The following is a 19,983-nucleotide window of genomic DNA, read 5'->3' as shown; positions in this document are numbered from 1 at the left end:
AAAGGCCTGTTGTTCTGCTCGCCACGCAGGCCGCTTCCTCGCACGCCTACAGGTCTGACTTTTAGGTGGCTTCTGTCTCACTAAACCACACATATCATACTCTAGTCACCTGAGTGAACATTTGAGCAATAACAAGTGTGTGGATGTGCTTACGTTTTCTACACATAACATAACTGAAAATCAACACTTACCTTGACATCACTTGACATCAGTTTCTGCTGAGTAGGTGGTTGTAATTGTATTGTATGGTCTTATCATGTTGAATAGAAATCCCCTAAACTGTAAGTACTGTAGTGTCCTTGCTGTTCAGTCTTAGCAAAGAAATCTGGTTTTATTTAAAGAAAGGAAGCAAAGGAACGAAAGAAGGAAACTCCATCTGGAGATTTAAATTACAAAAAGTCAACTTCTATCTTTCACATTTACACATTCACACACTACTGCGCATTGAATTACCTCAAAAGTGTACAATACGGGTTATTTTTTGGCGCATTTAAAAATCAATAAACCCGCATCAGCAATTAAAACAATACTTTGTTGTAATGTCAAAATAAAAATGGCAAAAAACATATTAAACATGAAAAAAAAAAAAATAAAATAAAATATTTGAACTCACAAGTTGTAGGACCCTTTTGACGCAGTATAAGCCATTGGTACCGCTCGTAGTTGGTTGATTCGAGTGGAAATGGCGGGAATTTTCCCATTTCATCGCCAACATCGTCTCACAAGATGTAGTTTCTCTTTAAATATCCTTCTTGAAAATGGCCTTGCAAATATATATCTGCCACCTAATCAACGTTTTGTTCTCCTTCTTTGTGGGTCAACACTTCCTGCTTCCTGCTAAGTTGCAACTTGTGACTGGATACTCACTTTGGAATGACAAGTGAGTATCCAATCACAGTCTCGTTAACATCAGGCTACCGAGATAGGCTACTGTTAACAACTCCTGATCTGATTGGCTATCGCAACTGTCTATAAACTGTATGTGCCCGTTTACTTAAGTGCACAGACGCACGCATTGTTGATTCTGAAGGCCCTGGGCAGATTTCGTACAGCATGGCAACATAAGCCAGCTGAATTATGATTGGATAAAAACTCCAACCTAAAAACAACAGCACTGGAAGGAGTATAATATGACACAAATAGAATATGAATAATTTTAGATATTTAGGGAAAGTAAATAAAAAAATACTTTTATCTTTAATTATGATCATGATTTATGGTTATGATAGGCCAGCAGCAAAGAAAGGCCTTGTTGGCCTTGACAGCCAACCACTGTGTGCACTAAAGATGAGTAAAGATTAGGGATGTAACGGTATTGTATATACCATGGTATTGCGGTTTCAAAGTCTTCACAATACTGCAGTGACGTGTGACGGTATCAAACAAAAACTTGGTGAGTGTAATTTTTTCTGGCGGCAAGCAGCAAGTCAAGTGTTTTCATACTAGCTAAGAGGAATTGTTTTTTGGACATTTCTGGAGAAACTCATTTAAATCTGTTCTCGTTATTTATTTGAGTTATGTTTTGGTAACAAACAGAAAAACAATCACTGGCAAAAACACAACCTCTTTGGTGGAGTTAAGAATGCTTGTGTTCTGTAAAGCAAAGCGCACATATTTCGCCTCCACCATTTCCTAGGCGAAACAGAACTAACTAGCTGGTCACGTTCCCCAGCACAAAGAATGATGAGTAAACCGAAGCTACTTGATAAATCTAGAGAAGTAGGAAGAAGTAAAGCTTATTTACTCCTACACCTCCTATCACAGCAATCACTGATAAGCCTGTTCACTTCCTGTGCTAGAAGAGCAATATTTAATAATAATAATGGTTTGGATTTATATATCGCTTTTTTCTCGTAACTCAAAGCACATTACACTGAAAACTAGGGATGAACGATAAGGCCTCAAATCTATATCGCGATATACTGTATATTGCAGCCTTCTGCGATAACAATTTATTAATATCACAATATATTATTTGGTATATAAATGATAATAGAACCCTTTTAAAACAGATTACAAAGGCTTCTAATTTGGCTGCTGATACAGTATATGCAGTAACATACAGCATCATTTGCTGTTGTATTATTTTCTTAAAACTATTACTAATCAATCTACTTGTTAATTTACTGTTAATATCTGTTTACTTTCTGTTGTAACATGGTTGTATCTACATTTTTGTTCAAATGTAATAAGCACTTATTCTTCTGTCGTTTGGTTCTTTACATTAGTTTTGGGTGAGACTACAAACTTTGGTATCGATCGAATGCCAAGTAATCATATTGGGAGTATTGTTTATATACTAATACTGATACTTCAAATTTTCAAGCTCATTGAATCATTACATTCTTAATCACAATAATAATAACAACAAAAAACAAACAAAGGATGGCGGTGGAACAATTTCCTACTGTCCTTTGTTTGTTGTGTCCATTGACTTATTTCCTGAAATTCTAAACAATAAAAAAATGACAAAATATATGTATGATAATAAAAAATATTGCTCTAACCAGTGTAACATAAATCAAATAATGATATTATACTTCATATTGTTACTGTTGAGATTTGTGTCTGTCCACCCACCTTTTTTACATTCGTGTGGTGTAGCATGTTTAGCTATTCCTATTCCTGTATGGGATGATACTTGTAAGAAACATAGTTTACTTATGGAAATGGAGGCAAGGAATGCTGTCTAAGAAGTGGCTCTGCACTGTGGAGGGGCGTTAGCCTGTAACCAGAAAGCTACATTATGTTGAGGACACGTTTTTTCACTTGTTGCTGTTAAATTTGTAGAACAAAGCTCAAATGTGCCATCAAAATGGATTATCACAATAGTATTAAAAGCTCTATCGTTGACAAGATTTATATAATTTATACCATATATTGTCTATATTGCGCAACCTAACTGAGAACACATTATTCATTCAGTCCACATTTAACACGTGATGGTGCTAAGCTACATTTGTAGCTAAAGTAGCCCTAAAAAAGACGTGGCTGACAATTTGCCCCACTGGCCTATTTGACGACCACTAAATATTTATAAACCAGGGTGAGTGGCATTACAAGCAAGGTGGGTGAAGTGTCTTGGCCAAGGACACAACATAACTGACTTATAACTGATAGCAGAAGCTACATTCTTACTAGGAACCCTCAAACTTCTGGAAAACCCCTCTCCCATTTGAGCCAATATAATAAAATTATGGATAATGAACTTTCATCAGAGGCAGTACAAATGTAAAACATTTAATACTTACAGTAAATACAAAAACCGTAGTACCTTCAGGTAGTAGACCAGTAGCTCATTTAAGGCCGGGTCAGCGTTCAGATTGACCAGGAAATTCTTGTCTTCACCCACTTTTATCCCGGATGTTTCCAAAGAGATGCCCATGCTCTCCAGCTGCTTCTGGCGCTCCTTTAAACACAGTTGTTTGCCTTTATAAGTGAGCATACGGCATTGTTTCATTTAGAGCAGGGCTCTTCAACATTTTCCAGGGTAAGGACCCCAAACTGATGGAGAGATGGAGCAGGGACACCTTATATATCCTGTATAAAATTGTGTTTTAAAATTAACTGGTCTAAAAGGTACGTTGTTATTGTGCAATACTAAAATATTCAAATACTACTGTATAAGGCTGTAAATCGCTAGTTGGCAACCAGTATGCTAATCACAAACTGGCAACAAGCACAACTAATCTCTAGCAGGCAACTAGCACTGTGAATTGCTAACCGGCAACTAACGCTGTTAATTACTATCTGGCAAGGCAACTACAGCGATAATTGCTAGCCACTGTATCTAAAAAAGTAATTTAAATTAGTGGAAATATTGCAAGGGAATATAATTGTTTGGTTTGTTTACAAGTCGAATCAACCAAAAAATTTCACGACCGTCTCCATTACCTCTACGTAACCCCTAGGGCAGTGCTTGTCAATTATTTTCTGTTACACCTCACCTAGGAAGAAGAAAATATGAAAGCAGCTCACCGCAGCCACTGATGTCAATACAGCCAGCACTAGCTGTTCGCCGCTAAATATGGTTTGCCTGCATTAATGCTTATAAGAACAGGGTCGCAAATATGTAATTTTTATTCTCATGGCCAGACTTGTGTGTTGATTTTAGTACTTGACGGTTTCGGCTACAACTGAGGCCTTCCTCAGAGGTTGTCACTTGATCTAACCTGAAACATCACATGACAACCTCTGAGGAATGCCACAGTTGCAGCCGAAACGGTCAGGTACGGAAAGCAACACACAAGTCTGGCTATGAGAATAAAAATTACATCATTCTTAGAAGACCTAATGAACTTAATTGGACTAACATTGTTAATAGTATTATTGGCGCTTATTTATTGGGGTTTTTTGGGCAGAGTAGAGGAACTCCTATTGACTACGTTATAAGCAGACTTATTTTTACGAATTAAAATGCAAAAAAAATAAAAATACATCAATTGTCTTATCCTTCATAATAATTGTAAACGATAAGCAAAATTCCAAAACAAGTCCAGTTCCCTTTTCAGAAAACAAAAAAGAAAGAAATACAGATGAACTTACACCAAATAATAACTTTTTTAACATTGTTTTTTAGTCTGTAACAGAAAAGATTTAAAGTGCATTAATTTGCCAGAAATAAAACAATAAATACTTTCTTATTCAAACTATAAACTATTTTAGACCGACTTCAACCATTTGTTATTGAAACATGTAATTAAATAAACTCATTAATTAAAAATGAATTCCAAACATGCAACATTACCTCAGAATCACAAAATATAAAACACTATAACTTACTAAAATGTGGCCTTGTGGTTAGAGTGTCCGCCCTGAGATCGGCAGGTTGTGAGTTAAAATCCCGGCCGAGTCATACCAAAGACTATTAAAATGGGAACCATTACCTCCCTGCTTGGCACTCAGCATCAAGGGTTGGAATTGGGGATTAAGTCACCCAAAATGATTCCCGGGCACAGCCACTGCTGTTGCTCAATGCACCCCTCACCTCCCAGGGGGTGATCAAGGGTGATGGGTCAAATGCAGAGGATAATTTCACCACACTTAGTGTGTGTGTGAACAATCATTGGTACTTTAACCTGAACTTTAAACAAAAAGCAATAAAACAATTTTTACAGATTTTTTTTTTTTTAATCAAATTGAGGATGTCAGGATTAATGGCTACAATGAGGACACTTTGTCGTGCACGATTTTTCTAAGCGGGGTTTGATAAAGCACGTCATACGCGTCCCCTGCCATTGCCCCACTATTTGAGAAGAACTGCCCTTGAGGTCGCAGACCCTGTTGCAGACTTCTCTGTTACTCACCGTGGCGATCTCCTCAGTCTTTCGAAGTTTTTCCTCCCAAGTCACGGTCATCTCCATAATGAGTTTCTCAGATTCATGTAGCTTATCTTTTAGCTCAGGTGCCTTCAAGGACTACAAGAACACAAAAGGGGATCATGTTAGGACCATGTGAAAATTGGCCATAAAGACTTTTGGTTTTGTCTCACTTCCGCCTGAGACAGCTGGACTTTGAGCTTCTCCACCTCCTCTCGGAGTTCCCGAATGATGCGAGCATTGGGGTCTTCGTTCACCACGGCGTGGTTGATGATCCTTTTGGCTCGATCGGCGTAGCGCAGAGTGGAAAGAGTCTCTTCATAGTTATCTGCTGCAGGACTCACTGTGGCTATCATAGCCGTTTTACTGTTTCCGCCAAGATTGTCCTACAGAGAAGAAAAGTCAACGTGTCTCGTCTTTCTACTGTAAGTGACTGGTAATGCACCCTTTTGGCTTTGAAGGCGACTAGAAATAGCTACAATTTGGATTTCAAACCTTGAGCAGCCAGGTAAGGACAGAGTCTCTGTAAGGCACAAATTTGGCCTTCCCCTTCCCTGCAGACTGATCGGCTAATGCAGAAATCACACAACCTAGCGTAGTCAAAGACCTACAACATCACACACACACACACACACACACATGCACACAGATTTCCATTTTAAAGACTTTCTGTTTTATTTCTCATGTATATTTTATGGCCATTTCACACAGGAGTCACTTTTTAAGAAACTTTGCACAATTGAATTAATATCCAATACAAGAGCTGTATCACAAAGTCTGCTTTTACCAACATAACTACAACCACACATAGTCACAAAGTGCAGTGTTCATTTTGTTAACTATATTTTTTTAACATCAACGACCTATTTTCCCCTGACTAAAATAGGACGATAACGAGACAACAAATGCACATTGACTACAAAAATTACATACTGTAATTCATTTACAATTTGGTCAAATAATACAAATGAAATAAAATGTTGACAGAACAAAATTCAATCATATTTAATGTTTGTCTTTAGGATAGGACTAGTTATCCAATCACAGTAGCATGTGAAAGAGTGGGGGGAATCATAATTAGCAATCAGAACTACTGTCTCTTGAGTTTTCTCTCAGACAACAAGATTGCATTATTACACACTTTAATACATTATGTGTTCTACACTTGGAAGAAAAAGAAGAGAAGACATATGGACGCATTTCACCTTTGCCGCAGTAGACAACAAGATACCTTGTAAACCCTATGACTCGATTTTCTCTGGTAAAAATAAGCACCGTCTGGAGCAGGCTATCCGGACATCTACGCAACAGTAAGTTCGCCGAAGCTAATATTTCAAAATGATTTATATTTTACTGAATTATTAACTGTTACTATTGAAGACGGTAAAGCAGGGGAAAGATTACTTACTCTACCACTACTTTTGTTGAACACCCTGGGCGAGCTTGTCCACCAATTAAATATGCAAGATACCCTTACAGTGCATTTTAATCGATGTCCTCGGTATGGTGTTCAGCTTTTAATTGCACAACTTGCCAATCTAAAAGACTAAATTTGTCATTTTTCAAGCTAACACACAGCAAAAGCAGCTTTATGAGATATGTTCTAGATTTATAACACTAGTTGCTGTATTTAATCAGAACAGAGGCCATGATGCCAAATGTGCACATTCAGTGTAGTTACACATAATATAGAATACAACTTGTTTGTTTTTTCATATGACCATTTTAGTCATATGTTGTTCAACAAGAAAAAAATGCTTAATAACAGCTATAATAATACCACACTGGAAGGTTAGTGTGAAATGTACATTTTGATATATTCATTGAGTGTAGGTCTTGCTGTGAATTAAGTTTTTGAGATGCTATGCAATATCCTTAATAAAATGGTTTCAACAAAACTTCAAAGACGCCTTGTACTTTATACTTTATATTTCAGTCGACGAAATGTATTGTGGTTTTAGTCAACTAAAATGTTGAGGGATTAAGTTGACTAAAAATCTAAATTAAAACTTAATCAATTTGGGTGATTCATATAAGACTAAAACTGAAGTACATTTTTATTAAAAGGCTATGACTAAAAATAAATTAAAGACAGCTTAAAAATAAATTAAAGACAGCTGTCAAAATTAACACTGGTACAGTGGCACCTCAACTTATAAGTATCTTAACTTATGAATAATTTGAGATACAAGCTGTCTTTAGGCTTTTTGTTATGCTTCAAATTTTGGTGAATTAACCCCCACTTCCAACCCTTAATGCTGAGTGCCTAGCAGGGAGGTAATGAGTCCCATTTTTATAGTCTTTGGTATGACTCGGCCGGGGTTTGTACTCACAACTACCGATCTCAGGGCGGACACTCTAACCACTGAGAAAGCATTTTCACAATCGCTTGAAGTAATATTTTTAACACGTTTGTGCCGTTCGAGTAACTAAAAGTTGGTATATTTTTACACATTGTTCCTGTTCCAGCGTAATGTCAGTCCGCATCACACAGGCTGCAGCCTCTGCGAAATGCAGCCACAAACGTCCAAACGACAAACATTTATGTACAAACCCTGTTTCCATATGAGTTGGGAAATTGGGTTAGATGTAAATATAAACGGAATACAATGACTTGCAAATCATTTTCAACCCATATTCAGTTGAATATGCTACAAAGACAATATATTTGATGTTCAAACTGATAAACTTTTTTTTTTTTGCAAATAATCATTAACTTTGGAATTTGATGCCAGCAAAACGTGACAAAGAAGTTGGGAAAGGTGGAAATAAATACTGATAAAGTTGAGGAATGCTCATCAAACACTTATATGGAACATCCCACAAGGTGTGCAGGCTAATTGGGAAAAGTTGGGTGCCATGATAGGGTATAAAAGCAGCTTCCATGAAATGCTAAGTACCGTATTTTCCGCACTATAAGGCGCACCTAAACACCTAAAATATTCTTAAAAGCTGACAGTGCGCCTTATAATCCGGTGCGCCTTATATATGAACCAATATTGAGCAACAACAGGTCTCACAACTACGGTAAGCAGCCGCCGATTTCATTTTCCCCCGTAGGAGAAGAAGCGCGCGGTGCATGCTGGGATATATGACTGCGCCAGGCCGTGCCGTTTCATTTCCATTTGTGTGTTTATGTAAAGACTCCAAAATGGCTCCTATTGACAGACATGATTTCAGGAAAGCAGGAATTGTCACTGAACCACTAGACAACAGCAGCGACACTGACTCCATTAACAACGTCTCGAAATAGTGCAAAGCAAAAATAATATATTAATAACTCAACATTGCTCAAACGTTAATGTCACACAACACAACACACAAAATAAACATGTGAAGCATAACTTTATTAAGTTATTCCTCATCCACGAATCCCTCGAATTCTTCTTTTTCAGTGTCCGAATTAAACATGCACCAAGAGGTCCCGCAACTACGGTAATCAGCCCTCTACCGTATTTTCCCTCGTAGAAGAAGAAGCGCGCGGTGCATGCTGGGATATATGACTACGGGAGGCCTGCCGTTTCTAAAGAGACACGCTTATGACGCAGAGTTTTAACTCAAGGCCATCAGTCACACAGTAGAACACGGGAATAGAGCAGCAGCGAGAGGATTTAACATTAACAGCAGCGACACTGACTCGTTTAATGACAACTTCCACGAGACGGAGCCGGGCATTTTGGATGCCGCATTCGCCCAACTGTTTGATTCGAACACTGAAGAAGAAGAATTTGAGGGATTCGTGGATGAGGAATAACTTAATAAAGTGAGCTTTACATTTTTTGTGTGTTGTGTTGTGTGACATTATCGTTTGAGCAAAGTTGAGTTATTGATATATTATTGCTTTGCACTATTTCGAGTGTTACTATATTGTGATTGCACTAACATTTGATTTATTGTAACATTATCAGACTCTTTTTTTACCTGTTTATTGAACCGGGCAAAATAATAAAACAGCTGTCAATTCATTTTGGGAGTGAACGGAGTTGTCAGAACGCTGGTTTGTAATCTATTAATAAAGTTTGACTGACATATCTGACTGTTTTGTTGACATTCCCTTTAGCGCATCTCCATCCAAAGGATGCATAACGTAACCCCAGACTCTACTGTAGCATCTATTCTATGCGCCTTATTATGCGGTGCGCCTTATATATGAACAAAATATTAAAACAGGCCATTTATTGAAGGTGCGCCTTATAGTGCGGAAAATACAGTAATTCACAAACAAGGATGGGGTGAGGGTCACCACTTTGTAAGGAAATTTTCGAACCATTTTAGAACAACATTTCTCAACAAGCTATTGCAAGGAATTTAGGGATTTTACCATCTACGGTCCGTAAAATCATCAAAAAGTTCAGAGAATCTGGAGTAATCACGAAACGTAAGTGATGATATCACAGACTTCTGACCCCTCAAGCGGTACTCCATCAAAAACCGACATCAGTGTGTAAAGGATATCCCCACATGGGCTCAGGAACACTTCATAAAACCAATGTCAGTAACTACAGTTGGTCGCTACATCTGTAAGTACAAGTTAAAACTCTACTATGCAAAGCCAAACCCATTTATCAACAATATCCTGAAATGCCGCCGGCTTGGCTGGGCCCGAGCTCACCTAAGATGGACTGATGCAAAGTGGAAAGGTGTTCTGTGGTCTGACGAGTCCACATTTCAAATTATAATTGGAAACAGAGGACGTGGTGTCCTCCAGAACAAACAGGAAAATAACCATTCAGATTGTTATAGGCGGAAAGTTCAAAAGGCAGCATCTGTGATGGTATGGGGGTGTATTAGTGCCCAAGGCATGTGTAACTTACACATCTGTGAAGGCACCATTAATGCTGAATGGTCCATACAGGTTTTGGAGCAACATATGTTGTCATCCAAGCAACGTTATCATGGACGCCCCTGCTTATTTCAGCAAGACAAGTGTTACAACAGCGTGGCTTCATAAAAAAAGAGTGCTGGTACTTTTTTGGCCCGCCTGCAGTCCAGACCTGTCTCCCATCGAAAATGTGTGGCACATTATGAAGCGTATAATACGACCGCGGAGACCCCGGACTGTTGAACGACTGAAGCTCTACATAATACAAGAATGGGAAAGAATTCCACTTTCAAAGCTTCAACAATTAGTTCCACCGTTCCCAGACATTTATTGAGTGTTGTTAAAAGAAAAGGGGATGTAACACAGTGGTGAACATGTCCTTTACCAACTACTTTGACACGTGTTGCAGCCATGAAATTCTAAGTTAATTATTATTTGCAAAAAAAAATAAAGTTTATGAGTATGAACATCAAATATTTTGTCTTTGTAGTGCATTCAATTAAATATGGGTTGAAAAGGATTTGCAAATCATTGTATTCCGTTCAAATTTACATCTAACACAATTTCGCAACTCATATGGAAACGGGGTTTGTATAAAAATATCGAGAAGCTGCAGATGCTGTGTTTGACACGTTTGTTTTGTTCAGTCCAGACTCAACAAACTGGATGGACGAGCATTACCTTTCGTACACAGACAAACATATCGTTTGTTGTATAATTTGTCAGACATTGTTGCTAGATGTCACGAGAGAAACAAGCAACAAGCTCTATAAAAACAAGTCACTTCTAATAAATAGATAATAAGTGGACTCTGCAACAATGGACGAACAGGCAGCAGACGCTACATTAGTCCCGTCTCCAAGGCATTACATTATTTCATAAAACTCCTGTCATTACTGTCGTTAATTGTAGTACATGCTACTGAGGGGCTGATTTGAGATATAAGTGTTTAAAGTTACGAGCTCGGTCGTGGAACGCAATGTGCTCGTAAGTTGATATAATACTATAGATATTATCAGTGTTTGTACTAAAAATGTGAAAAGTTGTTTTCCAGTAACGGGTAAGTAATATAATTACTATTTTAATTGCTACAAAGCCGTTGCCGTCAGCGACAGTAAAAATGTGGCATACTATTACTGTATGTCTTGACAGAGCCAAAGAGGGTGTCTTCATACACCCACACAGCACTTCCCTTATTTTCTACCAATCAAACTAATGCCATAGATGCATTAACAGACATCCATTAAACGTATGTACTAGAGCAAAGTATCCATTGTGACTGTAATCTCACGCCAGCTATTACATTTTTCAAAAAAAATTATGCAATAATTACTTTCCCTGCCAACTAAAAACATTCATTAAGGAATAATTCAGTTTCCATTTCTAATATAATATATACTTTTTTTTAGAAACTACCTAGTGACTATAACTTGTAATTAGTTTTGTAAGTAATTTGCCCAACACTGGTTATTATAGAAGACCACAACATATCCTACAAGACTGTTGGTGTTCAAAGTGCAGAACGGGGGAATAATTTGTTTCAATGTAATATGTGATACAGTTTTTGTACGGTGTGTCTTGACAACACATAATTAACGAAACACTCACTTGTTTATGTTGCTGCCTTCTTTGAGTCGCTCCCCAGCAGCTCCTGTCTTGGACACTCGCTCACTTCCTGCAAGGTCAACGAGACTCATCTTGCTCACCTTCTCCCCGGAATTCTGTTAATAAATCAGACCCGTGGTTGTGAGTTATAGGACCAACGTAAGGAGGGTTTTAAAAGTTTAAAAAGACTGACCCCAGACTGTAGGTCGTAGAGCGTTTGTGTGACAATAATACTGAAGACTCCATGAGATCGACTGCTCTCCTCATTCATGTTGGTGGCTGCCACTGTGCGAGATTTGTTCCCCTCCGACATGAGCACCTCAATGTCCTAAAGTCAACAAAGACGTTGAAAAAAGATGTATATTTTGGACTAAAGGAAGGTTGGAGGCCATGGAAAATCACCAATCAGGTAATTTCAACAAATACGTAAATACACATGATGCAGCAGCTACAAGCATACTTTACAAAGTGAAGTGAAGTGAAGTGAATTATATAGCACTTTTCTCTAGTGACTCAAAGCGCTTTACATAGTGAAACCCAATATTTAAGTTACATTTAAACCAGTGTGGGTGGCACTGGGAGCAGGCGGGTAAAGTGTCTTGCCCAAGGACACAACGGCAGTGACTAGGTTGGCGGAAGCGGGAATCGAACCTGCAACCCTCAAGTTGCTGGCACGGCCGCTCTACCAACCGAGCTATGCCACCCACACACTTACACATATATATATATGTATAGTAAATATATATATATATATATATATATATATATATATATATATATATACAGTATATATACAGTGTATACTGTATATATGCAGTATATATATACATACAATGTATATACAGTATATATATATACATACAGTGTATATATATTGTACATACACTGTACGTATATATATATACTGTGTATATATATATATACTGTATATACACTTTATGTATATGTATATATATGCTGTATATACATTGTAAGTATATATATACTGCATATATATAGACTGTATATAGACTGTGTATATATATATGTATGTATACATATATATATATATATATATATTTATATATGTTATTTAACCTTTCGCCAAGTACTTTGACAAGAGAGGAAGTACTATTGTAACTCAAATAGCTTTATGAATGCACAAAAAGTGTGTGTGGTCTAAAAATACTTGGATATGCACAACAAAACATTCTCTAAATGTCACCGCATCTCATGAAGATCCAGTGTCAGTCAAAATCTGGCATTTCAAAAAAACAAATTTATAAATAAAAAATCTGGCATTTTAAAGGCAGATTATGGCTGAATGGCCACTTCTGACCCTAAAGACAATTACGAGCAGTAAATGATGTACAATAAATAAGAGTCATCATTTCAGGCCAAATAAAGTGTAAGACTACAATTAAATGATATAGACTTTGCAAAGTGAGTAAATAATGCACCAAATACAGTAAAAATGCTTGGGATTAGTTTAGATTTAAAAATAAAGATGATCCCAATCGTGGACTCTTATTTAGGGCTGATATCTGCCTTTTTCAATTGATCCGCAATGAACTGATGATATATATATATATACATATATATATATTTGTATACATATATATATATATATATATATACATATATACGCATATATATATATATATACACATATATATACACATATATATATATACATACATATATATACACATATATATATATACACATATATATATATATACACACATATATACATATATATATATATATATATACATACATATATACACACACATATATACATATATATATATATATATATATTTACATACACACACGCATACACACACAGGCACACACCCTGACCAAGCAAGACGACACAAGAAGCGAACCTCTAAAGCATGGGTGTCAATCTCTGGCCCGCGGGCCAAATTTGGCCCACCGTGTAATTTCATTTGGCCCTTGAGGCAATTTCAAATTAACATTAGAGCCGGTACTATATAGCGGCGCTGCCGCTGTAACACAGCATTCACTGCTAATACTCATACTTGCCAATCGTCCCGATTTTCCCGGGAGACTCCCGAAGTTCAGTGCCACTCCCGAAAATCTCCCGGGGCAATCGTTCTCCCAACTTTCTCCCGATTTCCGCCCGGATAACAATATTGGGGGCGAGCCTTAAAGGCACCTTTAACCTGCCGTCACGTTCGCTTTTCCTCCATTCAAACAGCGTGCCGGCCCAGTCACATAATATATGCGGTTTTCACACATACACACAAGTGAATGCAAGCATACTTGGTCAACAGCCATACAGGTCACACTGATGGTGGCCGTATAAACAACTTTAACAATGTTACAAATATGCACCACACTGTGAACTAACACCAAACAAAAATGACAAACACATTTCGGGAGAACATCCGCACCGTAACACAACATAAACACAACAGAATAAATACCCAGAACCCCTTGTGGCACCAACTCTTCCGGGACGTTACAATATACACCCCCTGCTACCACCGCATTATTTTGTTTTCAAATTTATTAGCCTGCGAAAAAAGTTAATGTTGATATTTACCTCAGAAGGCTGCAAATAGAAAAGAGGCATTCATGTTTTTATTTGAATTTTATTTAATATACCATTCATGTTTTTTCATTTGTTTTTTCAAAGTTGATTTTGCACTATTAAGTTATATAAGCCTTGCATGTTCCATATTCAGTGTTAAAGCGAATCAGTGTAGCAAACTGAGCAATAATTAACGTTATTATGCATGTACTTTCTCTTGCTACTTCAAAGCTTGAATGTTTGATTCATTCATTATTTTATTTTCAAATGTATTATTAGCTGGTGGAAAATGTTCATTTAGATGTTTCCCTCAGAAGCTTGTAAATAGAAAAGAGGCATTCAATTTTTATTTCGATTTTTTTTGATATGCCATTGATATTTTTTATTAGTATTATTATTATTTTAAACTTGATTTTGCATGTCACTATAAAGTTATATAAGCCTTGCTTGTTCAATATTCAATGCAAAACTTGTTTGGGTCCCTATTAAAAGGTTAATTTGTTCAACCTTGGCCCGCGGCTTCGTTCAGTTTTAAAATTTGGCCCACTCTGTATTTGACTTTGAATCCCCTGCTCTAAAGATTCAATGTAAAGTATTGGTAAACGATCCATGGTGATATTAACGATACCAAGCATCCATCCATCCATTTTGTAGCGCTTATTCCCTTTCGAGGTCGCGAGGGGCGCTGGCGCCTATCTCAGCTACAATCGGGTGGAAGGCGGCGTACACCCTGGACAAGTCGCCACCTCATCGTAGGGCCAACACAGATAGACAGACAACATTAACACTCACATTCACACGCTTGGGCCAATTTAGTGTTGCCAATCAACCTATAATATGAGTAAAAAATATTAAAGTGATTAGATCGATATATTACTTTTCTTATAATTACAAAGTAATATTTGGGTTGTTTTTGTTTTTGTTTACAAACTCACGGATATCATCTCTGGATAGCGGAAATCCTTGATGGCAATATCCACATGATTTCAATGGAAGCCAAGACAATGCTACCCTATCTTAAGAATGTTTTGAGGTAAGACCTGTCTCTCGGCTAGTTTAAGCTAAAATTTGAGATACCAGCATCTCCATAATTAGTTGGCATAGCAAATGCCACAGGGAATCCCGTAAAATCCGCCGATTAAGTACCGTATTTTCCAAACTATAAGCTGTTACTTTTTTCCAATGCTTTGATCCCTGCGCTGTTAAAACGTTATGGCTAATTTATGGATTTGTCTTCACTCTAACCAATACTGTTTGATATTCAACAAATACTTTTCATAAAAATTTGGCAGAGACACTTAAAAGGTGCGTTACTGTTTGTGCTATGGCGCCATCTTTTGAACAAGTTCGCTAACTGCAGGTGCTGTGAATTGAAAAACTTCCTGTTTCATGCTTTGAACTGGAAGTACAACCGTCCATAGCATTTCTGTTCAAAAAGATTCTTCATTCATCACTCCAAGCAACGTTTATAGGTTTTACAATATAAACAAAACTATTCGTACCTACTAAACCGTCCAATATAATATGTCTGTAGGAGTCTTTTCATGCATATTTGTGCGTGCTATCGTAATGTAATCAAGCTAGCGCTGTTGGCATAACCGAATATGGTAACTTGTTTACAAGTGTCCATGTTGGTATTATTACCTTACAATGGCATTTTTTGCATTGTTTTAGTTTCATAAATTAAACAATGCGTCACCGTGGAGTTTTTGAGTGTTTAGCTGATTGGAGAGCTAGCTTTCGCAGCTAATGGGTTTATGACGATGACTTCTGTCTTGTTTGATCTTCTGTTTTACTGCCGTGTTACTGCCATCATTTGGAAACAATTAACGTATGTAAATAAACATTTACAAATAGCTAATTTTACAACATATATATCTGCGGCTTATAGTCTGGTGCGGTTAATATATGGAAAAAAAATAAATATTCAAAAATTTGGTGGGTGAGGTTAAATACTGATGCGCTTTATAGTGTGTAAATTAAAATATGTAAGTTGAGGTACTACTGTGGTAGTTTTTGCTTTTGTTTAGTTATTAGGCACTAGCTACTTTTTTTTTTTCCAATCGTGGGTATCATTGAACACCACAAATTTAATACATCATCGGATTTACAACAATATTCGCAAATTCTAAATTTAGGAAGACAAGCTTTATAAAAATGTGTTATTGTGTTTAATTTAGTTATATGCAATACCACATTTTCAGTTCTTTTTTTTATTGTCTAAGTATCAAATCTGGACATGAAATCAGATTGGATATGAGACAAAAAATGTTGATTTTGAAATGCCTATTTAAAAGTATTTAAGTTGCTATAAACTGTAGGACAAAACCAGAGATCTGAGCACCCTTTGAGGAAAAACAGAAACATTTCTATCAGCACAAAGTGCAGCCACGCACACTTTAAAAGAACATTTAGAAAATCAAGACTACATTTCCTGCAAATGGTACCATTTCTACACTTTATTTTAACTTTAGATTTATTCTCATCAACCAACGTATTTTGGCTTGTTTTTTGACACTTACTTACATGTGCCATGTAATGTACCACAACTTTTTTAGTTTTTATCAGATAATTTACTAAAACTATTATCATTGAAAATGTAATGTAAATTCTGTAACATGCATGCAAACAACTCAGAAAATATTTCCTACTTGGCAACTCTATCCTGTAGCCATGCCTATCGGGTAATATACTTCTGGTGGGGTGACCTTGGTTTACCATCTGTCAAAAAAGAAATATACCTTCTCGCTTTCTACTAATAAATACTCAAGAACACACGTAGGGAACCTATGGCTCTAGAGCCAGATGTGGCTCTTTTGATGACTGCACCTGGTTTTCAGATACATTTTAGCTGACATTGCTTAACGCGATAAGTAATGAATAAATCCGCTGATAATCACAGTATCAAAAATAACGTTCAAAATATACAACATTCTCATGCATTTTTCCTTCATCCATCCGGTTGCTACCGCACCTGTTCAAAAAGTCGCATGAATGGTAAGAAGTATTATATTTATTTTTGGCAAGCCTCAGAATAACAATGTTATTAAAAAGAATAAGAGACTTATTATACTCTAAATATGTTGGTCTTTCTTAAAAATGCACGCAAATAGTGGTATTCAGTGTTTGAAAAAAAACAACTTGTATGGCTCGCACGGAAATACTTTTTAAAATATTTGGCTTGTATGGCTCTCTCAGCCAAAAAGGTTCCCGACCCCTGCTCTAGAACTACAATTGGTTTGGAAATAACAGTGTTCGGATTGTAATCATCCAAATATGATTAGCCCCAAAGTGGACAGCCGTCAACGTGGCTTGGAGACAAGCTTGTTTTGGTGGTCCTGATCCTCTCTCCGTCTTGTAACTCAGTGTGGCATTCAGGCAAGAGGAACAGCAAGTACCTGTGGTTGAAGCTAGCGTTTAACAAATTTTGATTGAATTTTATAGACATTTTGTTCAAAAAATGCGCAACTGATATTCAGATATTTTTTGACGCAAAAATAAATATTTAAAAAATCTGATTTCCGCATTCGAGGAAATGTTACTTGCCTGCAATACAGAGGACCAACCAAGTCTTTGTTGTCCATACCAGAAGAATATGTTGTAAAACTAATGCTTATTATTCAACATCTATGTATTATGAATTTCGCAAAGTGATTACTGGCAACGCTGACGTCATTCATCGGGTTTAGTGAATTGTGGGAAAAATGGAAAGTGTTCCAGTGTTCTCATGCTGTTTCGCCGGGTCACGGCAGGCAGAGGGCCAAGCTTTTAGGAAAACTACTGCATTAATATCAGGCAAAAGGAGCCCAAAGAAACAGGGTGGAGATCCATCCATTTATCCATTTTCTACCGCTTATTCCCTTTGGGGTCGCGGGGGGCGCTGGTGCCTATCTCAGCTACAATCGGGCCGAAGGCGTGATACACCCTGGACAAGTCGCCATCTCATCACACAGATAGACAGACAACATTCACACTCACATTCACACACTAGAGCCAATTTAGTGTTGCCAATCAACTTATCCCCAAGTGCATGCTATTGGAAGTGGGAGGAAGCTGGAGTACCCAGAGGGAACCCACGCATTCACGGGGAGGACATGCAAACTCCACACAGAAAGATCCCGAGCCCGGGATTGTACTCTGACTACTCAGGACCTTCGTATTGTGAGGCAGACGCACTAACCCCTCTCCCACCGTGAAGCCTGTGGTGGAGATGTTTAAACCTAATTAAGGGGAACCCCACCAATGTTTGGCGTACAATCCGCACAAAACCACACGAGTGCATTCCACATTCCCTTAATATGTGTCATTAGGGGCTCACTTTGTTAGAAGTGATGCATTTGTGCTTCGTGCTATAAATTATTTCTGTACATTTGAGAAATCTAAGGGTTTTTGCATCATCTTGAAGGACACACCTCAAAGTTGGTCACTGCCAGCTGAGACAAACCATCCACGTATGGACCCAGGACTTTGTGTTCCCGAACCTTCAGAGACTGCCGGCTCCTTGAAAATAAGAGTGAGGAAAAGGTTTTGTCAGTGAAAAGTGTAGAAATGTTGTTTGATTTCCTTCCTCTACGTAGCCATTTTCTTTGGAACAATCACTTTCACATTTAAAGGCCTACTGAAACCCACTACTACCGACCACGCAGTCTGATAGTTTATATATCAATGATGAAAGCTTAACATTGCAACACATGCCAATACGGCCGGTTTAGTTTGCCAAATTGCAATTTTAAATTTCCCGCGAAGTATCCTGTTGAAAACGTCGCGGAATGATGACGCTTATGTTGACGCGTGCTTGTGACGTTATTGTTTGTAGCGGACATTTTATCCCAGCACCACTCACGGCTAAAAGTCGTCTGATTTAATCAAATTATTATACAGTATTCTGGACATCTGTGTTGCTGAATCTTTTGCAATTTGTTCAATTAATAATGGATACTACAAAGAAGAATGCATTTGGTGGAAAGCGGTGTATTTCGGCCGGCTGTAGCAACACAAACACAACCAATGTTTCTTTGTTTTATTTGTGAAGGTTTAATATGGAACAGAGCGGTCAAGCGAAACATGTTTCTCTACCACATTTCAACCGGCAGGTTTCGGTGAGAAAATTGTGGTAATAAGTTGGCTCTTACCGTAAACATGAGCGGAGCTTGTGTCGTTATTCCTGCAGCTGTAAAAGAGGCAGCTGCGACTTTCTTGGTTCCTCCATGGCTTCACTCAGAGACACTGACGGTCACCACACCCCTCCGACTTTCAGGTATGACTTTATAATCTCACTAAAACACTAGTAACACAATAATCAGATAAGGGATTTTCCAGAATTATCCTAGTAAATGTGTCTAATAACATCTGAATCGCTCCAACTGCCCTGTCTTTTTTTTTTCTTCTAGTCCTTCACTCTCACTATCCTCATCCACGAAACTTTCATCCTCGCTCCAAATAATGGGGAAATTGTCGCTTTCTCGGTCAGAATCGCTCGCGCTGCTAGAGTCCATGAATATAATCAATGTGCGGATGTGAGGAGCCCTCACACCGGTGACGTCACGTGCACATCGGCTTCTACTTCCGGTACAGGCAAGGCTTTGTTATTAGCGACCAAAAGCTGCGAACTTTATCGTCGATGTTCTCTACTAAATCCTTTCAGCAAAAATATGGCAATATCGCTAAATTATCAAGTATGACACATAGAATGGACC

The 19,983-nt window shown here is 37.6% G+C and overlaps 1 protein-coding gene across 5 annotated transcripts in view; it reads right to left on the bottom strand.

Annotated features, from left to right (window-relative positions):
• The window catches only part of kif13a (kinesin family member 13A), a 121,212-nt gene that overhangs the window by 45,220 nt on the left and 56,009 nt on the right, over positions 1-19,983 (bottom strand). For all 5 annotated transcript variants that reach the window (XM_061915806.1, XM_061915809.1, XM_061915807.1 and 2 more), the window contains exons 7-13: positions 18,700-18,787; positions 11,939-12,073; positions 11,749-11,861; positions 5,814-5,925; positions 5,492-5,704; positions 5,307-5,417; positions 3,275-3,409 (exon numbers count right to left, since the gene is read on the bottom strand). In XM_061915806.1, coding sequence (XP_061771790.1) covers positions 3,275-3,409; positions 5,307-5,417; positions 5,492-5,704; positions 5,814-5,925; positions 11,749-11,861; positions 11,939-12,073; positions 18,700-18,787 — 907 coding nt within the window. The remainder of the gene's footprint in view (positions 1-3,274; positions 3,410-5,306; positions 5,418-5,491; positions 5,705-5,813; positions 5,926-11,748; positions 11,862-11,938; positions 12,074-18,699; positions 18,788-19,983) is intronic.

The sequence above is a fragment of the Nerophis ophidion genome, linkage group LG11 (genome assembly GCF_033978795.1).
Source record: "Nerophis ophidion isolate RoL-2023_Sa linkage group LG11, RoL_Noph_v1.0, whole genome shotgun sequence".
Taxonomy (NCBI): Eukaryota; Metazoa; Chordata; class Actinopteri; order Syngnathiformes; family Syngnathidae; genus Nerophis; species Nerophis ophidion.
Note: the sequence above shows the minus strand (reverse complement) of the source record. Positions and strands in the feature narration are given on the sequence as shown.